Genomic DNA, 18766 nt, shown 5'->3' with positions numbered 1-18766 from the left:
GGGCTGGTGTCTTTTTTTGCCTTGAGTAAAAGAGCTCAGATTGGCCCCCACGTGAATAGGTGCCCATCCTTGAACCAGGCAACTGTATTTGTGGGCAAAGGGTGGGTCATGCCATGTCAGCTTCTGCTGTTGCCTCTTAGGTGAGAAGGATGGCCTCATTTGCCAGGAGAAGGTTGCAGTGCTGTTTAGACTGAATCTTAGGGGTGCATTAAAGTCCCTAGGCGAGGACAGACCTCTGCCTTTGTATTTCAAGATAGTGTTACACTGCTGTGTGATTCTGCTTCTGGGGACGCCTGGGTTTGAGTTTCAACTTCATCCCTTGTTAACATTTTTATGGGACAGGCAAATATTCTTGTTCCATCCACCTCACTTTCTTCTGAGAATCAGATGAAGTAAACCAACTAAATGTAATCAAAAAATCTGGAGATGAAGGGAAGCTATTTTAACTCCTTTGGTTCTTTCCTGTGTAATTTGGTTCTTTTCCTTCCTGTTTGTCTCTGCTCTTCCCTGTATCTATCATGCTTTTCCTGTATATGCTTCTAGAGTGAACCCTTCCCGTATGTAGGTGAACTCAGGTTTGTTTTTAAATTAAAGGTATAAGATATATGGCTAAATTGTAAACAATAAAAGTTCACTGTCTGGTAAACTTGAGCTATTATTTCAGCACGATTGGAATGATTTTGGAAGGAAAACTGCTAGTAAATACAAAAACGTTTGCTGAATAATATGACTTTTTACTTTGTCAAATATTATCTTTCTAGGCGACCTCAGCCCTGCTCAGCTAATGATGCTGACCATAGGAGATGTTATTAAACAACTAATTGAAGCTCACGAACAGGGGAAAGACATCGATCTAAATAAGTAAGTGGAGGGGTTCCCTGGTGGTCCAGTGGTTAAGACTTGGCCTTCCAAGGCAGGGCGTGTGGGTTTGATCCCTGGTGTAGGAGCTGGAATCTCACATACCTCAGGGCCAAAGAAGGTAATCTTGTTCTTGGGCAGTATTAATAGATCTCTTTCATGCATGCAATTATCAAATACTACCGGTTCTATCTCATGTTTCATGTTTTAATTGAGAATTTAGTTTTCTGCCCTGCCCTGTTGATTATGTATGGCAAAGTTGCCTCAGAGCCTAATATTGCTAGCAGCGTCTAACGTTTCTTGGGCGCATACTGTAGTCAGGTCACTGTTAGCGGTACACTGGGCATATTAGCCCAGCTGACACTCTCAAACACTGTCTGAGGTCAGGACTTACTGGGACAGATGGATCCCCCGAGATAGAGAAGGTTACGTAATTTTTCCAAGAGTGAATAAGTGGTAATTGGCAGAGCTGAGATTTGGAATCAGACCGTCTGTCTGCAGAGCCCGTGGTCTGTCCTGCTGTCCGTCTCTCTTCACGTTCCTCCTCTCGTTCTGGTCCCTCCGCTGAGACGCAGGAGGTGGCGGCTGGCTCCCAGGAAGACCCTCTCTTTGGGCCTTTTGATGTCATCCAGCCCTTCCCCGCTTCAGAGCCTCCCGGACACGTCCATCCACTTCCTCCCCACAGTCAGGTTCAGCTTGGACTTGGCTGCATCGTCAAATAAGAGTGGTCTCTCCTCTCTGCGTCTGTTTATCGACTGTGTACCTGTTATATAGATCTGCTCTAGTGATCTGCTCCCCCGCCCCAGGCCGTTAGTGGTCTAGTCTCTGTGCACATGACGTTTCTCTAGACCCTGTCTAGAAAAATATGTTTTACCCTTTCTTTGGAACATTGTGCTTAATAAATGTTGGCTAAAGAAATCAATGTTCTTTTTTGCTATGGAGACATTATATTTTATTGATTTTTCTACCATGTGTTTAACTGATTTTTTTTTTTTTTTTTTGTGTGTAATAAAGTTTTATTAAAGTATAAAGGAGATAGAGAAAGCTTCTGACATAGGCATCAGAAGGGGGTAGAAAGAGTACCCCTGATTTTTTTTTTCCCCTATTTTTTTCTCAGCTGTACCCATAATTATACAAATCTTTTGTTTCTCGTGAACGTTTCTGTGTCTTATATATTTTTGTCATCCTCTTTAATGTAGCACATCTAAAGCTAAAGTTAGCATCTTCCTCAAAACCAGCCGGTACTCAGATGGCCCCTTTGCCGAATCGTTTTAACCTTCAGCGGCTTGAAACTCTAGCGTCACCTTTGAATCTTTTTCCTTGGGTCCAGTTCAGGTCACAAGTTTGCCTACTCTGTCTTCATTATAACTCTCTTCCATGTTCACTACCAACTTCCTCATCCATTCCTTTTTATTTTTTACTTTCTTCTTCCAGTTTTATTGATACAGTTGATAAGTAGCCCTGTTTTAAGTTCAAGATACACAGTATGGTGATTCAGCCTACACATTATGAGATGATTACAGTAAGTTTAGTGAACATCCATCCTCTCTCTCATATTGATACAAAATTAAAGAAATAGAAAAAAAAATTCTTCTTCCCTTGTGATGAGAACGTCCAGGATTTACTCTCTTAGCAACTTTCTTTTTTGTTGTAATGTATATACTTTTAAACTTCTTGTTTTGCGGTGGAGTAAAGCCAGTTAACAATGCTGTGATGGTTTCAGGTGGACAGCAAAGGTACTCAGCCATTCATATCCATGTATCCATTCTCCCCCAAACTCCCCTCCCATCTGTGAAGCCTACGCTTTTCTGTGCCCATTTCCATGAATGTCTCCCCAGCACACACTGAGTTCGTCTCGAGCGCTGTAAGCATTCATGGTTGGGTGTGTGTTCTATTACGTATGTTTTTATTATCAGCAGACTTATTTTTGTGCGTGCCTGTCTGCGAACATAGAGCACGGAACAGCTCTGCCTTACACTTCCTGATGTCCCAGGTACTTAGGTAGTCTCTTGTACCTCTTAGGAACTCAGTAAACATTTGTTTAAACGATTTGCACACCTCATAGTATTTCTAGATGGATTAAAGTGACTGTGGGATTTGGCTAGCAGCCACAAAGAAAAGAAAAGTTGGTACAATTATAGAAGAAAACAAGGAACAGTTTTTCTTCTAGATTATAGAAGAAAACTAGTTGGGATAAAGGTTATTTTGGGGGTGCGGATAGGGTTACAGTCAGGAAGGCACACAGGGGTCTTCTGAAATGGTGATCATGTTCTTTTTCTTGGAATGTGGTTACAAGAGTGATTGTTTTATAATTGTTAAAGTATATTACATGGTTCATTGTTCTGTTATTTAGGTAATATTTTATATTAGAAAAATATTTTAAATGCTTTAAAAAATATATGTTGGAGTGGCCAATAAGTTCGTTTGGGTTTTTCCATAACATCTAACAGAAAAACCCAAGTGAACTTTTTGGCCAACTCAATACTTTATTTCCTGTTCGGGTCTACATAGCTTTGTGTTTGATTGTTTTGCTTTTTGGCCTGAGACCATGGCTTGCGACCAGTAATGACGACTCCCACCCCTCCACCCACCCCCAAGACTTTGCAGCGTCTGGAGATAGTTTTGGTTGTTACAGCAGGGAGAGGTGCCCGTTGAGGCCAAGTGTGTGTCTGATCATCCCACAGTGTCCCGAGCAGGCCCCCTCGAGAGGGTTAACCTCATCTCGGATGTGTGCTGCGGAAGCTGGGGGAGGGGTCAAATCCTTTCACGCTGGAGCCCTACCTTGAACGAGACCTCGACTGTGTCACTGTCCTGGGTCCCGTCCCCTGGTCATCTGGCTTCCTCTGGTACTCCAGAGAACAAGAAGTCGTGGATTTTGTTCCCGTTTCCCTGACAGTTACAAGCGTTAGAGCCACTGCGCTCATCTGGTGAGGGGATATGGGAGTCGCGAGCATTGGTGACATTGTTCATAGGTTATTCTTCTGGGAGCTTGTCCTTGGAATATTTTGACCTTGATCATGATGGATGCTCTACGTTCAGGGTGAAGACCAGGACAGCTGCCAAATACGGGCTCTCGGCGCAACCCCGCCTGGTGGACATCATCGCCGCGGTCCCGCCTCAGTATCGGAAGGTCTTGGTCCCCAAGCTGAAGGCGAAACCCATCAGAACCGCCAGTGGGGTGAGTGATCGATTCATCACGTATTGATTGTGTATCGGTTGGGCCACTGATCCCTGCCTCCACGTAGTGAGGTGGAGGTGGGCCATTTGAATTCATAAAATCCACCTGTAGTGATGTGTGCTGGGGTGGAGACGCATGCAGGAGGCTTGGAGAGCACCAGGGAAGAGAGTCACTTAGAGGAAAAGATGGTGTTTGATTTTTAGTGTCTTCAAAAGTGGGGCTTCCCAGGTGGCTCAGTGATAAAGAATCCGCCTGCCAATGCAGGAGACGTGGGTTTGATCCCTGGGTAGGGAAGATGCCCTGGAGAAGGGCATGCAACCCATTCCAGTATTCTTGCCTGGAGAATCCCATGGACAGAGGAGCCTGGCAGGCTACGGTCCATGGGGTCACAAAGAGTTGGATGCAACTGAGCACGAACTCACGGGGCATAGGGTGTTGAGGGGGAGGAGGTCTTTAAAAGTATAGACTGAAACTTGGTGACTACCAGAAGATGATAAATATTGTTGGCCACCTTAAGCTCGTGGCTTATAACATAAAGGGTGTTTTGAAAAGTTAACTGATAGTGCAGAGTCGTTATATTAATACGTATGGTAACTGTGAACCAGTTGACACCATTCAGGAGGGTGTCCAGAAGACAGAGATGTCCCTACAGTATAAGGAACTAGGAAGCGCCTGACTGACCCAGAAGTGGTGCCCGTGTAAGCGGAGAAGAGCAAGCGCAGAGTCGTGGGAGCAAGGGGCAGGAATTAGGGCACAGATGATGTAAGAGGTGTGTGTGGGGGGAAACCGCAAGTGTACCAGGCTCACCAGAGCTGGGCTTCACTTTGGAAAGCGGCAGGACTTCGGGGTAAAGTGTTACTGTGGCATTTGCTTGTCAAAGATCTTAAATGAAGTGAAGTGAAAGTTGCTCAGTCGTGTCCGACTCTTTGCGACCCCATGGGCTATACAGTCCATGGAATTCTCCAGGCCAGAATACTGGAGTGGGTAGCTGTTCCTTTCTCCAGGAGATGTTCCCAACCCAGGGATTGAACCCAGGTCTCCTGCATTGCAGGCGGATTCTTTACCAGCTGAGCCACCAGGGAAGCCCAGATGTCTCACAAAGAAGCCAGATACGAGGAAACTAAAAGATTTTTGAGAAGGGGAGTGATGGAAACCAGATAGATTTTTCAGAAAATTAATTTGGATACAAGATGTAGGGGAGGTCTTCCCTGATAGCCCAGTGGTTGGGAATCCGCCTGCCGGTACAGGGGACATGAGTTCAGTCCCTGGTCCCGGAAGATCCCACATACCGCAGGGCAGCTAACCCCGGGTGCCACAACTGCAGGGCCTAGAGCCTGGGAGCCACAGCTGCTGACACCGTGTGCCTGGAGCCTGTGCGCCACAACGAGAGGAGCCACCGCAAAGAGAAGCCCGCACTCACTGCAACTAGAGAAAGCCTGCGTGCAGCAACGAAGACCCAGTGCGGCCAAAATTGAAAAGAAATAAAATGTTCTTTAAAGATGGAGGGTCAGTCACTTGGAGACAGAGAGACCAGTTGGAATGCTCTCAGTTTGAGCCAGGCATGAAGAGCCTCAGTTGAGGCCAGGCCTCCAGGATAACAAGGATGAGTGTGAAAGACACAGGGTGGGATTTGGGCCCTCCTCAGACTTGGTGCCCAGAGTCGAGTCCTTTATTCCCCGTGTGAACTAAGTTCAGTCTGTTCCTTGGGTGGGGCTACTGCACTTCTCCTGCTTACATGACCTGCCAGGTAGCCGTCTCTCCTGGACCACATCACACTTGTGACTAATTAAACCCCAGAACCTTTGCACAGAGTGTACCATCAATCCCAGTCTCTTCCCTATACTTAAGTGTTTGGGGTTCGTTGGTTGGTTTGTACCGAAGCGTAGAAGGCTTTCAGAAAAATGAATAGTTCCAAACCTCCTCTTTACATTCCCCCTCCTCCTCCCCTACCCAGGGCAATGGCTTTTAAGTCTTAGCTGATTTCTTGGCATTTACTTCCCTAAATAATGTGTTCTCAGGATAAACCTTGCATTGTCAGTTTTCGGCAGTATGCACGGGCTTGCCATCATGCGAGCAAAGGCTTGTCAACCTCTGGGCCTGACAAATGCACCTGGTTTCCACGATTCCGTTCTGTCCTCGTCCTGCCTCGAATCCCTTCTTTTCTTTCTCTGAGAGCTACTCTTGTTCTGCTTGTCTTTAAAAATGGATATCTTCTGCGGTCCCAGGCCCACTGTTTTTAGCGCTGTACACACTTCATTTGGGGATCTCATCCATTGATGTCTTTTGTTTTTTTTTTAATGTGGATCATTGTTAAAGTCTTTATTGAATTTGTTACAACATTGCTTCCGTTTTATGTTTTGGTTTTTTGGCCTCGAGGCATGTGGGATCTTAGCTGCCCCACCAGGGACTGAACCCGCGTGCCCTGCATTGGAAGGTGGAGTCTCGCCACTGGACTGCCAGGGAGGCCCCCCTGGTGTTTAACACTGCCATACGCTGACTCCCAGCTCCAGCCTTTCCCCAAACTTCATGTCCACGTCATATCGCCTGTTAGACGTCTCTCCTTTGACTGCCTGTAGACCCTCCAGTATAGCAAGACCAGACTTGCTTGCTTGCTCAGACTTGCTTTCATCCTTCTTGACCACCTTATTCATGGTGCCCCCATCTGTTTGGTTTCCAAATGATGTGAAATGCGTTGTCCATTCCTTCCACCATGGGTAGGAATGTTCTGACCTTTATTGTTTCTTATTTTGGAGGTTATTGGAGTCGTTTCATAACAGGCCTGCTTTGTCTTAGCTGCAGCAGATCCACCAGAGTAACTTACTAAAAATGTCAAGAGCACACAGCTAATTGTCATCCCCTATCTGTTGTGCATCCTAAACTCCATGCTTTTATCCCTGCTGTTACTGTTGTGCTTTGTTTTTATTTTTTAATAGAGCTTTAGGCTTACAGAACGGTTGAGCAGAAAGTACAGAGTTCCCTTGCACTTCCTCTCCCCTCCCCCAGGTTGCCGTACAATCGACGCATCAATTGTTGTTGTTCAGTTGCTCAGTCGCATCCAACTCTTTGTGACCCCGTGTACTGCAGCTCACCAGGCATCACTGTTCTTCACTATCTCCTGGAGTTCACTCAAACTCAGGTCCATGGAGTCCATGATGCCATCCAACCATCTCATCCTCTGTTGTCCCCTTCTTCTGCCACCAATCTTTCCCAGCATCAGGGTCTTTTCAAGTGAGTCAGCTCTTTGCATCAGGTGGCCAAAGTATTAGAGTTTCAGCTTCAGCATCAGTCCTTCCAATGAACAGCCAGGACTGATCTCCTTTAGAATGGACTGGTTGGATCTCCTTGCAGTCCAAGGGACTCTCAAGAGTCTTCTCCAACACCACAGTTCAAAAGCATCAATTCTTCAGCGCTCAGTCTTCTTTATGGTCCATCTCTCACATGCATACATGACTACTGGAAAAACGGCAGCTTTGACTATAATGCTATCTTTTTTTTTTTTTTTTATATGCTGTCTACGTTTGTCATAGCTTTCTTCCAAGGAGCAAGCATCTTTTAGTATCAGGGCTGCAGTCACCATTCACGGTGACTTTGGAGACCAAGAAAGTAAAGTCTGTCACTGATCCATTGTTTCCCATCTATTTGCCATGAAGTGATGGGACCAGATGCCATGATCTTTGTTTTCTGAAGGTTGAGTTTTAAGACAGCTTTTTCACTCTCCTCTTTCACCCTCATCAAGAGGCTCTTTAGTTCCTCTTGGCCTTCTGCCATTAGGGTGGTGTCAGCTATATATCTGAGGTTATTGATATTTCTCCCAGCAATCTTGATTCCAGCTTGAGCTTCATCCAGCTTGGCATTTTGCATGATGTACTCTGCATAGAAGTTAAATAAGCGGGGTGACAATATACAGCCTTGACGTTCTCCTCTTCCAGTTTTGAATCAGTCCATTGTTCCATATCTGGTTCTAACTGTAGCTTCTTGACCTGCATACAGATTTCTCAGGAGACAGGCCAGGTGGTCTGGTATTCCTATCTCTTGAAGAATTTTCCACAGTTTGTTGTGATCTACACAGTCAAAGGCTTTGGCACAGTCAACAAAGCAGAAGTTTTTCTGGAATTCCTTTGCTTTTTCTATGATCTGATGGATGTTGGCAATTTGATCTCTGGGTCCTCTGCCTTTTCTAAATCCTGCTTGTATGTCTGGAAGTTCTTGGTTCCTGTAGTGTTGAAGCCTAACTTGAAGGATTTTGAACATAACCTTGCTAGCATGTGAGATGAATGCAGCTGTGCAGTAGTTTGAGCATTCTTTGGCATTGCCCTTCTTTGGGATTGGAATGAAAACTGACCTTTTCCAGTCCTGTGGCCACTGCTCAGTTTTTCAAATTTGCTGACATATTGAGTGTGGCACTTTTTTTTTTTTTTTCATTTCAAGGATTTTATTTCTCCAGATAGGAAGGCTACAAAGTTATATCTTTAATAACCAAAATTTCATATAGTACTTCATTCTTCAAAACAGCCACAGACTTTTGAGCTCTGGACACCCAGGTTACACAAAAACCCAAACCTTCATGCTTTCTCAGTAAACGTACATCTTTCTCAAGAGGCCTGGCATGCTAACTCCACAGCTGAAATTCCTGTAACAGGACTGAACCAAACTGAAATCAGGCTGCAGTCAGTCTGCATAGGCCCTGATCTGCACGGGGCTCTGGTCCACTTCTCTCCCAATCCTGGATCCATCATGGTGCATTCAGTGTCTGTTTACTGCCAACGGTGAGCTCCAGAGGTCAGGAGACTGAAGGTTGTGCACGTCTACACGTGGTTCCTTGGAGCCCCAGCAGGGACCCCTCCTCCAAGATTCATTCTGTACCATCTGATCTGAAGGTTAATAACACTGAAAAGAGATCACCCTGGTACCCACGCCTTTGTTTAAGAAACACAGCATCACAAGCACTTTTGAAGCCCCTTGTGTTGCGGCCCTCTCCCATTTTCTCAGCTAACCGCTCTCCAGAATTTCCTGTGAATTATTTCACAGTTGCTTTTTTATTAATCTTTCTTTTATAGATTGCTGTTGTGGCTGTCATGTGCAAACCCCACAGATGTCCACACATCAGTTTTACAGGAAATATATGTGTGTGAGTATGATGATTTTAATAAGTCGTGTATGTGTTTGCATTTTAATGGATATAGCAAGTCCTAGGGCCTTGATCAGTGCATGCTGGTCATATTTAAAACTTTAACTATTAAAGATTCATAAGTCAGTTCTTTGAAATAAGCAGCCATTAATAGGATATTTCAGTGCTTTAAAATAAAACATATAAAGATTTTAATTTGTTTCAATATACAGTACATAGTTACAGAACTCAAAAGAGTAGATAGTCTGTTAACTTGATAAATGAAACATGGAAATATGAGAAGCCTGAATTCCAAATGTCAGAAATTTAAAATGAATTTGGATCAGCAAAGTATCCCCAAAAAGTTACCCTTATAAATAATCTTTAAACTTCTTAAGCTTAGATAATTAGAAAAATTAGAAGAATATGCATGATTCTAGATAGTAAGATCAGTCGGGAGAAAAATTTTCCTAAGTGTAGTTACCAAGAGAGCACTGTGAGTATCAATCCAAACTAGGAAAATGTAGGCACTGTTATCTGCCCCTAAAAGCTTAAACTTCTAAAGTGATAGTGCATTGATACACGATATGTGTTTTTCTCTTTCTGACTTGCTTTCCCCTGTATGTCAGATTCTCGGTCCATCCACATCTCTACAAATGACCCAGCTCTGCTCCTCTTTATGGCAGAGTAATATTCCAGTGTATAGATGTACCACATCATCCTTATCCATTCATCTGTCACACGGAATCTAGAAAAATGATACAGATGAGCCCATTTCCAGGGCAGGACTAGGGATGCGGATGTAGAGTGTGGACATGTGGACACAGCAGGAAGGAGAGGGTGGGGCGGGCTGAGAGAGCGGCGCTGACACACGTACACTAGCGTGTAAAATAGCCCACAGGAAGCTGCTGTACAGCACAGGGGGCTCAGCCCGGTGCTCGCTGGGGACCTGGAGGGGTGGGGTGGGGAGGGAGGCTCCAGGAGGAGGAGCTGTGTGTACACATCAGCTGATTCACTTCATCAGACAGCAGAAACTAACACAGCCTCATACAGCGACTACACTCCAATAAAAAAATAAAATGATAGCGGCTGCAGTACTCTGAAAACTACTGCAATGTTGTTCCTTTATATGTTTACCTTTTTACTTGTTAGTAGAAAATGTAAGTATTTGCAGAGAGCACAAAGGTACAATCTTCTGTCAGGATTTGAAAATGAAGCTGCTTCCAGCAGGGTTCTATGGAGACTGCGGGTCCCGAACTGGACAGTGGAGCTGAGTTCTGAGTCTGACACCCTCACCCTTTTGTTGTGTTGGCAGGTACTGCCCTGGCGGACCTGATTCAGATTTCGAATATTCCACCCAGTCTTACACTGGATATGAGGTAAGGTAATGTGAGGCTGACCGGAGGAGTGTTATGTCATACTTTACTTAGCATATGCTTTTACAAGTACTGGCTTTCTTAAAATTTTTCTTTCTTATTTTTTTCTTGATTGCACAAGTTACTCATTCATGAAATATTTGCCAAGTGCCTCTGTATATTGTTCCAGTCACTGCAGAAATACTTACCTAAGCGCTTATTATGAACATATGTCAACACTGTTCTAAGTGCTTTACAACTTTAAATCTTCCAGCGGCATTTTGAAGGTAAACACTATTATTATCATAGTTTTATGGATAAGGAAACTGGAGCCTAGAAGGCTTTCACAACTGGCCTGGAAGACACATCCCTAATGTAACAGGGCCAGGTCTTGAATTCTGTGCACCTCACCAGGATGTTTTCCTGCCTCTGCAGCCATGGAAAAGACAGGTCAGGTCTTGTGGAATCTGCATTCTAATAAGTGGAGGGTAGATAGTAATGAAGGAGAAGGCAATGGCACCCCACTCCAGTACTCTTGCCTAGAAACTCCCATGGACGGAGGAGCCTGGTAGGCTGCGGTCCATGGGGTCGCGAAGAGTCGGACGCGACTGAGTGACTTCACTTTCACGCATTGGAGAAGGAAATGGCAACCCACTCCAGTGTTCTTGCCTGGAGAATCCCAGGGATGGGGGAGCCTGGTGGGCTGCCGTCTATGGGGTCACACAGAGTCAGACATGACTGAAGCGACTTAGCAGCAGCAGCAGATAATAATGATGCTGGAAAAGACTGAAAGCAGAAGAAGAGGGCAGCAGAGGATGAGATGGTTAGATAGCATCACGACTTAATGGTCATGAGTTGGAGCAATTTCCAGGAGACGGTGAAGGACAGGGAAGTCTGGCATGCTGCAGTCCATGGGGGTCACAAAAAGTTGGACATGACTTAGTGACTGGACAACAAAACAGTAGTGAAACAAACGAAAAAATATCAGGTACCAGTTGAAATGGGAAGCAGGGAAGTGAAGTCAAGTAAGATATAGGAGAGGGTGACTTCAGCTTTGGTGGCTGGGAGGGGTGACGTGGTAACTGAGCCCCGAATGACAAGAAGAAGGCTTTCAAGAAAATCAAGAAGGAGCATCCCTAGCAGAGAGAATAGATAAAACGTGGAGCCAGAGTGAGAATAACGGCAGGGCTCTGGAGCAGAGCGGGTGAGGGGAGAATGAGATCTGGGAGACAGTGACGCAGAGGGTTGTAAGGCAAGGCAAGAAGTTGGCTATATTGGGCTGGCCAGAAAGTTTGTCCAGGTTTTTCCGTAAACTGTCAAGGAAAACCCCGAGTGAACTTTTTTGGCCAACCCAATCGGTGTCACGTGCAGCCATCCAGGTTTAAAGCAGAGGAATGGTATAATCTAGGCAGGTTTTAAGAGGCCTTTGATGGCTCTTGCGGGGGCAAGAGCGAGAGCAGGAGGCCACCAAGCAGGCTTTCCGAGCAGTCAACCCCTTCAGAAGAGGCCGGCAGCCAGCAACCTAAGTGACTTTTTTTATCTTCTTATGTATGGTTTTTCATTTTTTTCCTTTTTTTTTTTAATAGATCAAATTGTAAAAATACAAAAAGAAATCTCTCAGTGAAAAGGCTCCCTCTCATCACTTTCCCTGGCCACCCCATTCGGCTGCAGCCCACTGAACAGTCAGTATCGTCCCTTTCCTGTTCACCCAGCATAGATATTAACAGCATAGACATATAAAGGCAATTCATCTTCTGTATCCTGACTTTGTACACGGCAGGTAGTCTGTCAAGACCTTGCCTTTCTCATTTAACAATGTGTCTTCAGGGAACATTTCCCTTTTATTCTGTTTATTTATTATTTTTGGCTGTGCTGGGTCTTTGCTGCTGCACACGGTCTTTCTCTGCTGCGGTGCACAGGGGCCCCTCTTCATCGTGGCTTCTCTTGTGGAGCACGGGTTCTAGGCACGCGGCTTCAGTAGCTGCCGCACGAGGGCTCAGTAGCTGGGAACATTTTCTACCAGGACGTTGTTTGGTGGCCATTGACCTTTTTATGACAGCATGAAGACTTCATGTTAACCCATCAAAACCTATGTTGTAATTTAATGATCTGGCTCAAAGGTTATTTTCTCAAGGAACTCTTTTTGAGTATGCATGCACACCTCTGTCTAGAGCAGCAAAACAATTTGGTAACTCTGGGAATTCCATCAGCGTTTACACAAAGCTGTAACCATGACCCAGGGAGCTGCCTGCTATTGAATGAAGACCAACCAGATAATCTTCAGGTCATTATTTCAAACTGACCAAACTGAGGAAGGAAGGAAGGAGCCCAAGAGAATTTTAGTTTTTTATACAGCCCTTTTGAAACCACATCTTATTTTTAATTCAATGTGGGCATGACAGGATATTTTTCTTTTTTTAGCCAACCTCCATGCGAGCTATCCGTGCCAGGTATGACCCTTACCTGCAGACAAGACACCGGATCGAACAGGTAAGGTTTTAAAAAGCACTTTTTTTTTTTACATTAGATCTTTATACTTAGGAGGTGCTGTTGCTTGATTTGAGTTGAACCAGAAATAAGAACTGAAAGAATATTTCTCTCCTTCGTAAGTTTTTAATATCCCATCTGAAGGAGAGGACAGTTTTGCAGTTCCTAGCAGGGTCAAAAACACCACTTGCTATAAAGACCATATTATTTTCTGTAAGGACTTTATAGTCTCTAAAGTTCTTTGAGTTTGTAGAAAGTCATGCGTGTTATGAAACTTACGGTGTGTGGCAGTGTCGAAGGTCTTAGGCAGTAGGTGGGTGGATTGCATTTTAGCTTCCATAAGCCAAGTGAGAAGTATAGTGGCTGCTTTGCTGGGGTGAGAATAGGGAATTGCCTACAGGGGAATGAGGGGCTCGTGGGAGCCATGGAATTGTTCTTTATAATGGTGGTTGTGGTGGTTACACAACTCTAAACTCATTTAATTGTACACTTAAAGTTAATGGATTTTATTGTATGGGGTTGGCCAGAAAAGTTGCAACATCTTATGGGAAAACCCAAACGAACTTTTTGGCCAACCCAATCTATAAATTATATCTTAATATGACTGATTAAAAAACAAGTACTATGTCAGTGGCCTTGGTGTGTTCGAGAAGTCTGAACATTAACTTCATTTTAAACTTGCCTACTTTACAACAACGCAAGCACTGTCCGTAGTTTTTATAGTAACATCTAGTCAGGCAACTAGACAGACTGAGATGGAAAGTAACACGTTAACAGAAAGTCACCTCTGTGTTCATTTCTTTTTTAGCCATGGTATTTAATTTATTTAAAATGTGTCAGTAGAGCTTGAAAGGTTTCTGTTTACCAAAAAGGAGTATGGGTTCTGGAAGATGTAGAAAGTACCAGAGAGCAGTGATTTTTTCCCAGCTGTAAATGTACTAGAATCACCTGAATGACTTTGTCAAAACGCGCGCCCCGTTTCGCCACTGGAGTTATGCGGTGCTGTCTGATTTAGGGTCCAGGCAAGATATTTTGAAAAAGCTACCAGGAAGATTTAACTGTGTACCCCTGGTGAACGACCACAGCTGGAGTATTCTTTTAGTGTTGATAGCTATATACACATATATTTGTATGTGTTGCACATGCATGCACATACGCTTATGTTTGTGTAAGGATTTACATATGTATTGGGTTGGCCAAAAAGTTCATTTGGGTTTTTCCATAAGATGTTATGGAAAAGCCGGAGTGAAGTTTTTGGCCAACCTACTATAAGGATGTATGTATTTATAAGTTGCTATATTCCATTTTCAGAAATAAGTATTCAAAAAGATAACTTTTTGCTCATATTAAGTGCAGGTATCCTGTTTACTTAGTACATTAGAGTTCATAATTTGTAGTCCCCTTGACTGAGTTTTTCTCAAGCCTAACACCTGGCAAGAAATCGAAATACCTGTTTTTAAAAAGTAGAATCTTGACTTGTTGTTGAAAACTGGAAAGATCTGTATCATTGTGTCCCCATGTAGAGGAGATATTACATTTCAGACTGATTACTCCCCCACCCGGAAACCAGGCTGAAAAGGTGCCACCTGTATCCAGAATCTTCACAAATCAAAACTGCAAAGTTTTCATGTGAAACTGCTTTCCTAGTGCTGCTTTCTCATCTGGTGTTCCCTTTCTTTCGTTTGCATCAAGTCCTGGTTATACTGCCTATGGGCTTCTTCGTCCTCAATGCTGACCCCAAGGTCTGGCATAAAATACATACTGGGGGGCTCCCCTGGTGGTCCAGTGGTTAGGACTCTGCCTCCAGAGCCGGCAGACAGGTTCAGGCCCCAGTCGGGGAGCTAAGATTCTATGTGCCTCCTGGGCAAAAAAGCTAACGTAAAACAGAAGCAGTCTGGTAACAAATTCAGTGAAGTCTTAAAAAATACATAATCAAGAAAGATTTGTTCATTCTGTTACAATGTATACAATTATATCTTGTGTGATTATATTTGCTGCTAATTTATATCCTCTGTATTTTTGAATGTTCACTTAACTCTGTAAGTTGACATCAAACTTTTGATTATTTTAAATTCTTACTCTTCCTTCTTATTTGAACCGTAATTATTTTTCTTTCAGACTCTGGAGCCTATTTTCTTGAGTCTGTAGAATTTGCTCAACATGTTTGCTTCTCGTTTTTAAACTGTAGTGATAAAAACACTGCCAAGTAAAATTAGAAAATTTCAGTAAGCCACTTAAGAGTAGTTGACTATACCTTGCTAATGCTGACGAATTTATGTCTTTCAGTTAAAACAGCTTGGTCACAGTGTGGATAAAGTGGAATTTATCGTGATGGGTGGAACATTTATGGCCCTTCCAGAAGAATATAGAGATTATTTTATTCGAAATTTACATGATGCCTTATCAGGACATACCTCCAACAATATTTATGAGGCCGTCAAGTAAGAAATCCTAACTTTATCACATTCACCTGAGTGGTTGTTGGTTCATCCTCCTAGCAGCAGTCTGTAAGAATTCCTTCTGCTCTATGTCTATCCTCCTAGTTCTTTGGGGGACAAGGGGAGAGGTTTTTATTCTTTTTACTTGCATGGTTTTCATGGATTGTATGGTTAAATACATTTTTTTCCAATTTTACTGAGATGTAGTTGACGTACAGTACTGTCTACAGGTGTGCAGCATAATGACTTCACTTATATCGTGAAATGATGACCACGGTAAGTTTAGTTAACAGGAATCACCTCAGCAGTCCTGGTGCTTGTTGTTACTGCTATATTGTGGGGAGAAGGATTATGTTTTTTAAAAGTGAGTGTGGTCCATTGGCATTAGTATTCTCACAAGTCACTGTGCAAAAGAATAAAAAGAAAGGAAAAGAAAAACAACAGAACATACAAAATCGCTGCACAGATCTTTTCGGCCTTAGGCTGGTCTAAGCTGCAGGAGTGGCCTGGATTGCAGTTGGTGAGCTCACCCAGAAAGAGCTTGGGCAGTACTTTTAATCTGAGACAGTGAGCTGCTATAAAATTGACAGAACAAATGACTATTATTTAATAGTTACTGTTTTATGACTTACTATCTGATGAGTGTTGAGTCATTTTTATTTGTGAATGGGATCATTTATTTGTTTCAAATTCTAGTTGATAAAACAGAAGACAGCTATGCTTTAGAAAATCAAACCTGTGACCCTGCAGTGGAAGACAGCTATGCTTTCTTTTGATACCTCCTGTCTCCATTTTTAATGAGAAGAAAACTAAAGTTTCCTAAGTTTGGTGATTTTAGAAGGGAAAGTCTTAAAATAGTTTTTATTTTCAGAAATTTCAGGGACACCTGGCTAAGCTACTGTGTACTCTGCCTTTAATTACTGAACGTTAATTGAAGGCCCACTAGGGACCATGCTCTGCCTGGGGTACCGGGAACAAAACGGTGAACAAGACGGATGCTGTCCTTGCCCTGGCAGTGCTCACATTCTGCTGGTTCAACAGATGACAGACAGTAGGTGCCATGGTGGAGACAGGCTGCTGTGCTGGAGAAAACATAGGCTGATTCTGAACGTGACCTGGTGATGTTTAAGCTGAGATCGGAAGTATGCGGAGCAGCCAGTCAGGCCAGGCGCAGAAAACAAATAAGACAGAGGTGCTGAAACAAGGAAGAAGCTTGAGGTGTTCCTCAGAGAGTGGCTAGATTCCGGCGAACCAAGGAGCAGATGTCATGAGGGGAGCTTGAAGGTTGTGCTGGATGTTGAGGACTTAAAAAACTCTGGAATCAGCAGTAGGAAGTAGGTGAATGGTTTCAAGCCAGAGAGTGACGTGTTCAGGTTTGTAGGTCTGAAGACATCCCGGCAAGTGGATTTGAGGGGTGCCAGAGCAGGAGTGGAAAACCGGGTGGGAGGCTGTTGTGCCCACCCCTGCTCAAATGAGGGTGGTGGCCGAAGTGACAGAAAAGGGCAGATGGGTTAGAGCTATATTTTATTGCTGATGGACTTTGAATCAGGTTGGAAATAAGAAAGAGGGAGTCGAGGATGACACCCAGTTTGGGGTTGTAGAAAGCGACCTAGGGTACTGCTGCCTACCCAGATGGAAGAACAGGGGAAAGAACGAGTTTGTGGGAGAAAAGTCAAGACTTTTCCTTTGGCTTCATTAAGTTTGAAATGCCTCAAGTGGGGACATGTGTAGGCGGTACAAGAGATGTCTGGGCTGGCAATAAATTGTCCAGAAAAAAATGTTCTGTAACATTTCATGGAAAAACCTGATTGAACTTCTGGCCAGCCCTATAAAACTGAGGAGTATCAGATTGTTACAGGTGTTTATCATCACACAAATGGATGAGCTTACCTTATGGGAGAGTTGCATGAATCTCCAGGGTACACCACATGATAAAGCAAGTTTTAGAGCAGCTCTTACTGTGTGATCCCGTCTCGTGTGTGGCCATGCCTGTGTGAGTATAAATACGTGGAAGAGGTGATGGAGTCATGGTCATCCTTGGCATCCATTAGAACCGTGCGGAGGGGACGTGGGAAATGGGAGTGAAGGGGACAATCACATTTACACTGTCTGCAGTGTGCTGGGCGCTGCAGTGAGTATTTACTTACTTGATTCTCGCAAAAAATCTTTGAGTTACATATTTAAATCATCCCTGTTTTACAAGTGAGGAAACTGAGGCCCAGAGAGATGAAGCCCCTTGGCCCAGGTCCATAGGAAGTGAAGTGGGGCCTGTGAAACCAAGGCAGCTTTGTTTTCAGAGCCTAAACTTGGCTATAATTATAATGCAGGACATCGTGCCAGGTGTAAAACGAACGAGAGTGCTTGTCTGTGTGTGTGTGAGCACACGTTTGTATACATCACCAGAGCTTCAAAATACTGGAAGAAATATGTGTTTTGTTTTTTTTTTTCCTTGCACTCCCTCTCCCACTGCCTTCAGGCTTTTTTTTTTTTTCTGGCTTCTTTTTTATTACAGTAGGGGTGGGTTGGGTGCAGGAAGACAGCTAATTATAAGGTTGTTCAAACATTGCCCCTCTAAGTTTTTTGCAGGGTCATAAGTAGGACTTGAATGAACCCAAAGATGCTTTCATTATCCTGTAATTAAAATGGTTCTTGGCATGTGGAAGCCACAAGTAAACTGGTGAATGGATTTTGAATGATCATCTGTTGCTTGGATATTGACAACTAATGACCCATGTAGGGGTGCCTCTTGGAATGGGGGGCAGGGTACTGTGCTTACCCTACTTCAATCCCCTTAATGTCTTAATGCTCTCCTTTGGGTTGGTAAAAATGAAAAGAGTAGAGAGACTATGTCATAAGTTTAAATAAATCTCCAGAGTAGTTTTGAAATATGAGGGAAGTGGGCAGGACACAGCCTTTAAAAGAATGAAGTGGGCATGGGTGTGCACGTGCACTCTGTCGTGTCCAACTCTCTGCAAACCCATGGACTATAGCCCACCCGACTCCTCTTCCCGTGGAATTTCCCAGGCAAGAAGACTGGAGTGGGTTGCCATTTCCTTCTCTAGGCGATCTTCCTGACCCAAGGATCAAACCCAGGTCTCCTGCATCTTCTACATTGGCAGGCAAATTCTTTACCGTTGAGCCACCTGGGAAATCCATGACATGGCCATGGGACATGACAGACTGGTTGGAACCAAGATGGTGGAACAGTTAGCCTCTAGTAGACACTGAGCCTTATCATACACTCATTGTAATACGTTAGCATGCTAAATAGCACACCCTCCAGTGCCATAACGGTTCTAAGGCTAACCAAAGAGGTCAAAAAGTGGATGGTGATTCCTGGAAA

The 18766-nt window shown here is 43.8% G+C and overlaps 1 protein-coding gene across 1 annotated transcript in view; it reads left to right on the top strand.

The window, feature by feature from the left end:
• Positions 1 to 18766, top strand: part of ELP3 (elongator acetyltransferase complex subunit 3) — a 118829-nt gene that overhangs the window by 6705 nt on the left and 93358 nt on the right. The window contains exons 2-7 of the mRNA XM_019965833.2: positions 762 to 861; positions 3898 to 4036; positions 9094 to 9164; positions 10459 to 10522; positions 12920 to 12988; positions 15272 to 15426. Of these exons, the coding sequence (XP_019821392.1) occupies positions 762 to 861; positions 3898 to 4036; positions 9094 to 9164; positions 10459 to 10522; positions 12920 to 12988; positions 15272 to 15426 (598 nt within the window). The remainder of the gene's footprint in view (positions 1 to 761; positions 862 to 3897; positions 4037 to 9093; positions 9165 to 10458; positions 10523 to 12919; positions 12989 to 15271; positions 15427 to 18766) is intronic.

Source organism: Bos indicus, chromosome 8 (assembly GCF_029378745.1).
Source record: "Bos indicus isolate NIAB-ARS_2022 breed Sahiwal x Tharparkar chromosome 8, NIAB-ARS_B.indTharparkar_mat_pri_1.0, whole genome shotgun sequence".
Classification (NCBI taxonomy): Eukaryota; Metazoa; Chordata; class Mammalia; order Artiodactyla; family Bovidae; genus Bos; species Bos indicus.
The sequence above is the reverse complement of the archived record's forward strand: the minus strand, read 5'-3'. Positions and strand labels throughout refer to the sequence as shown.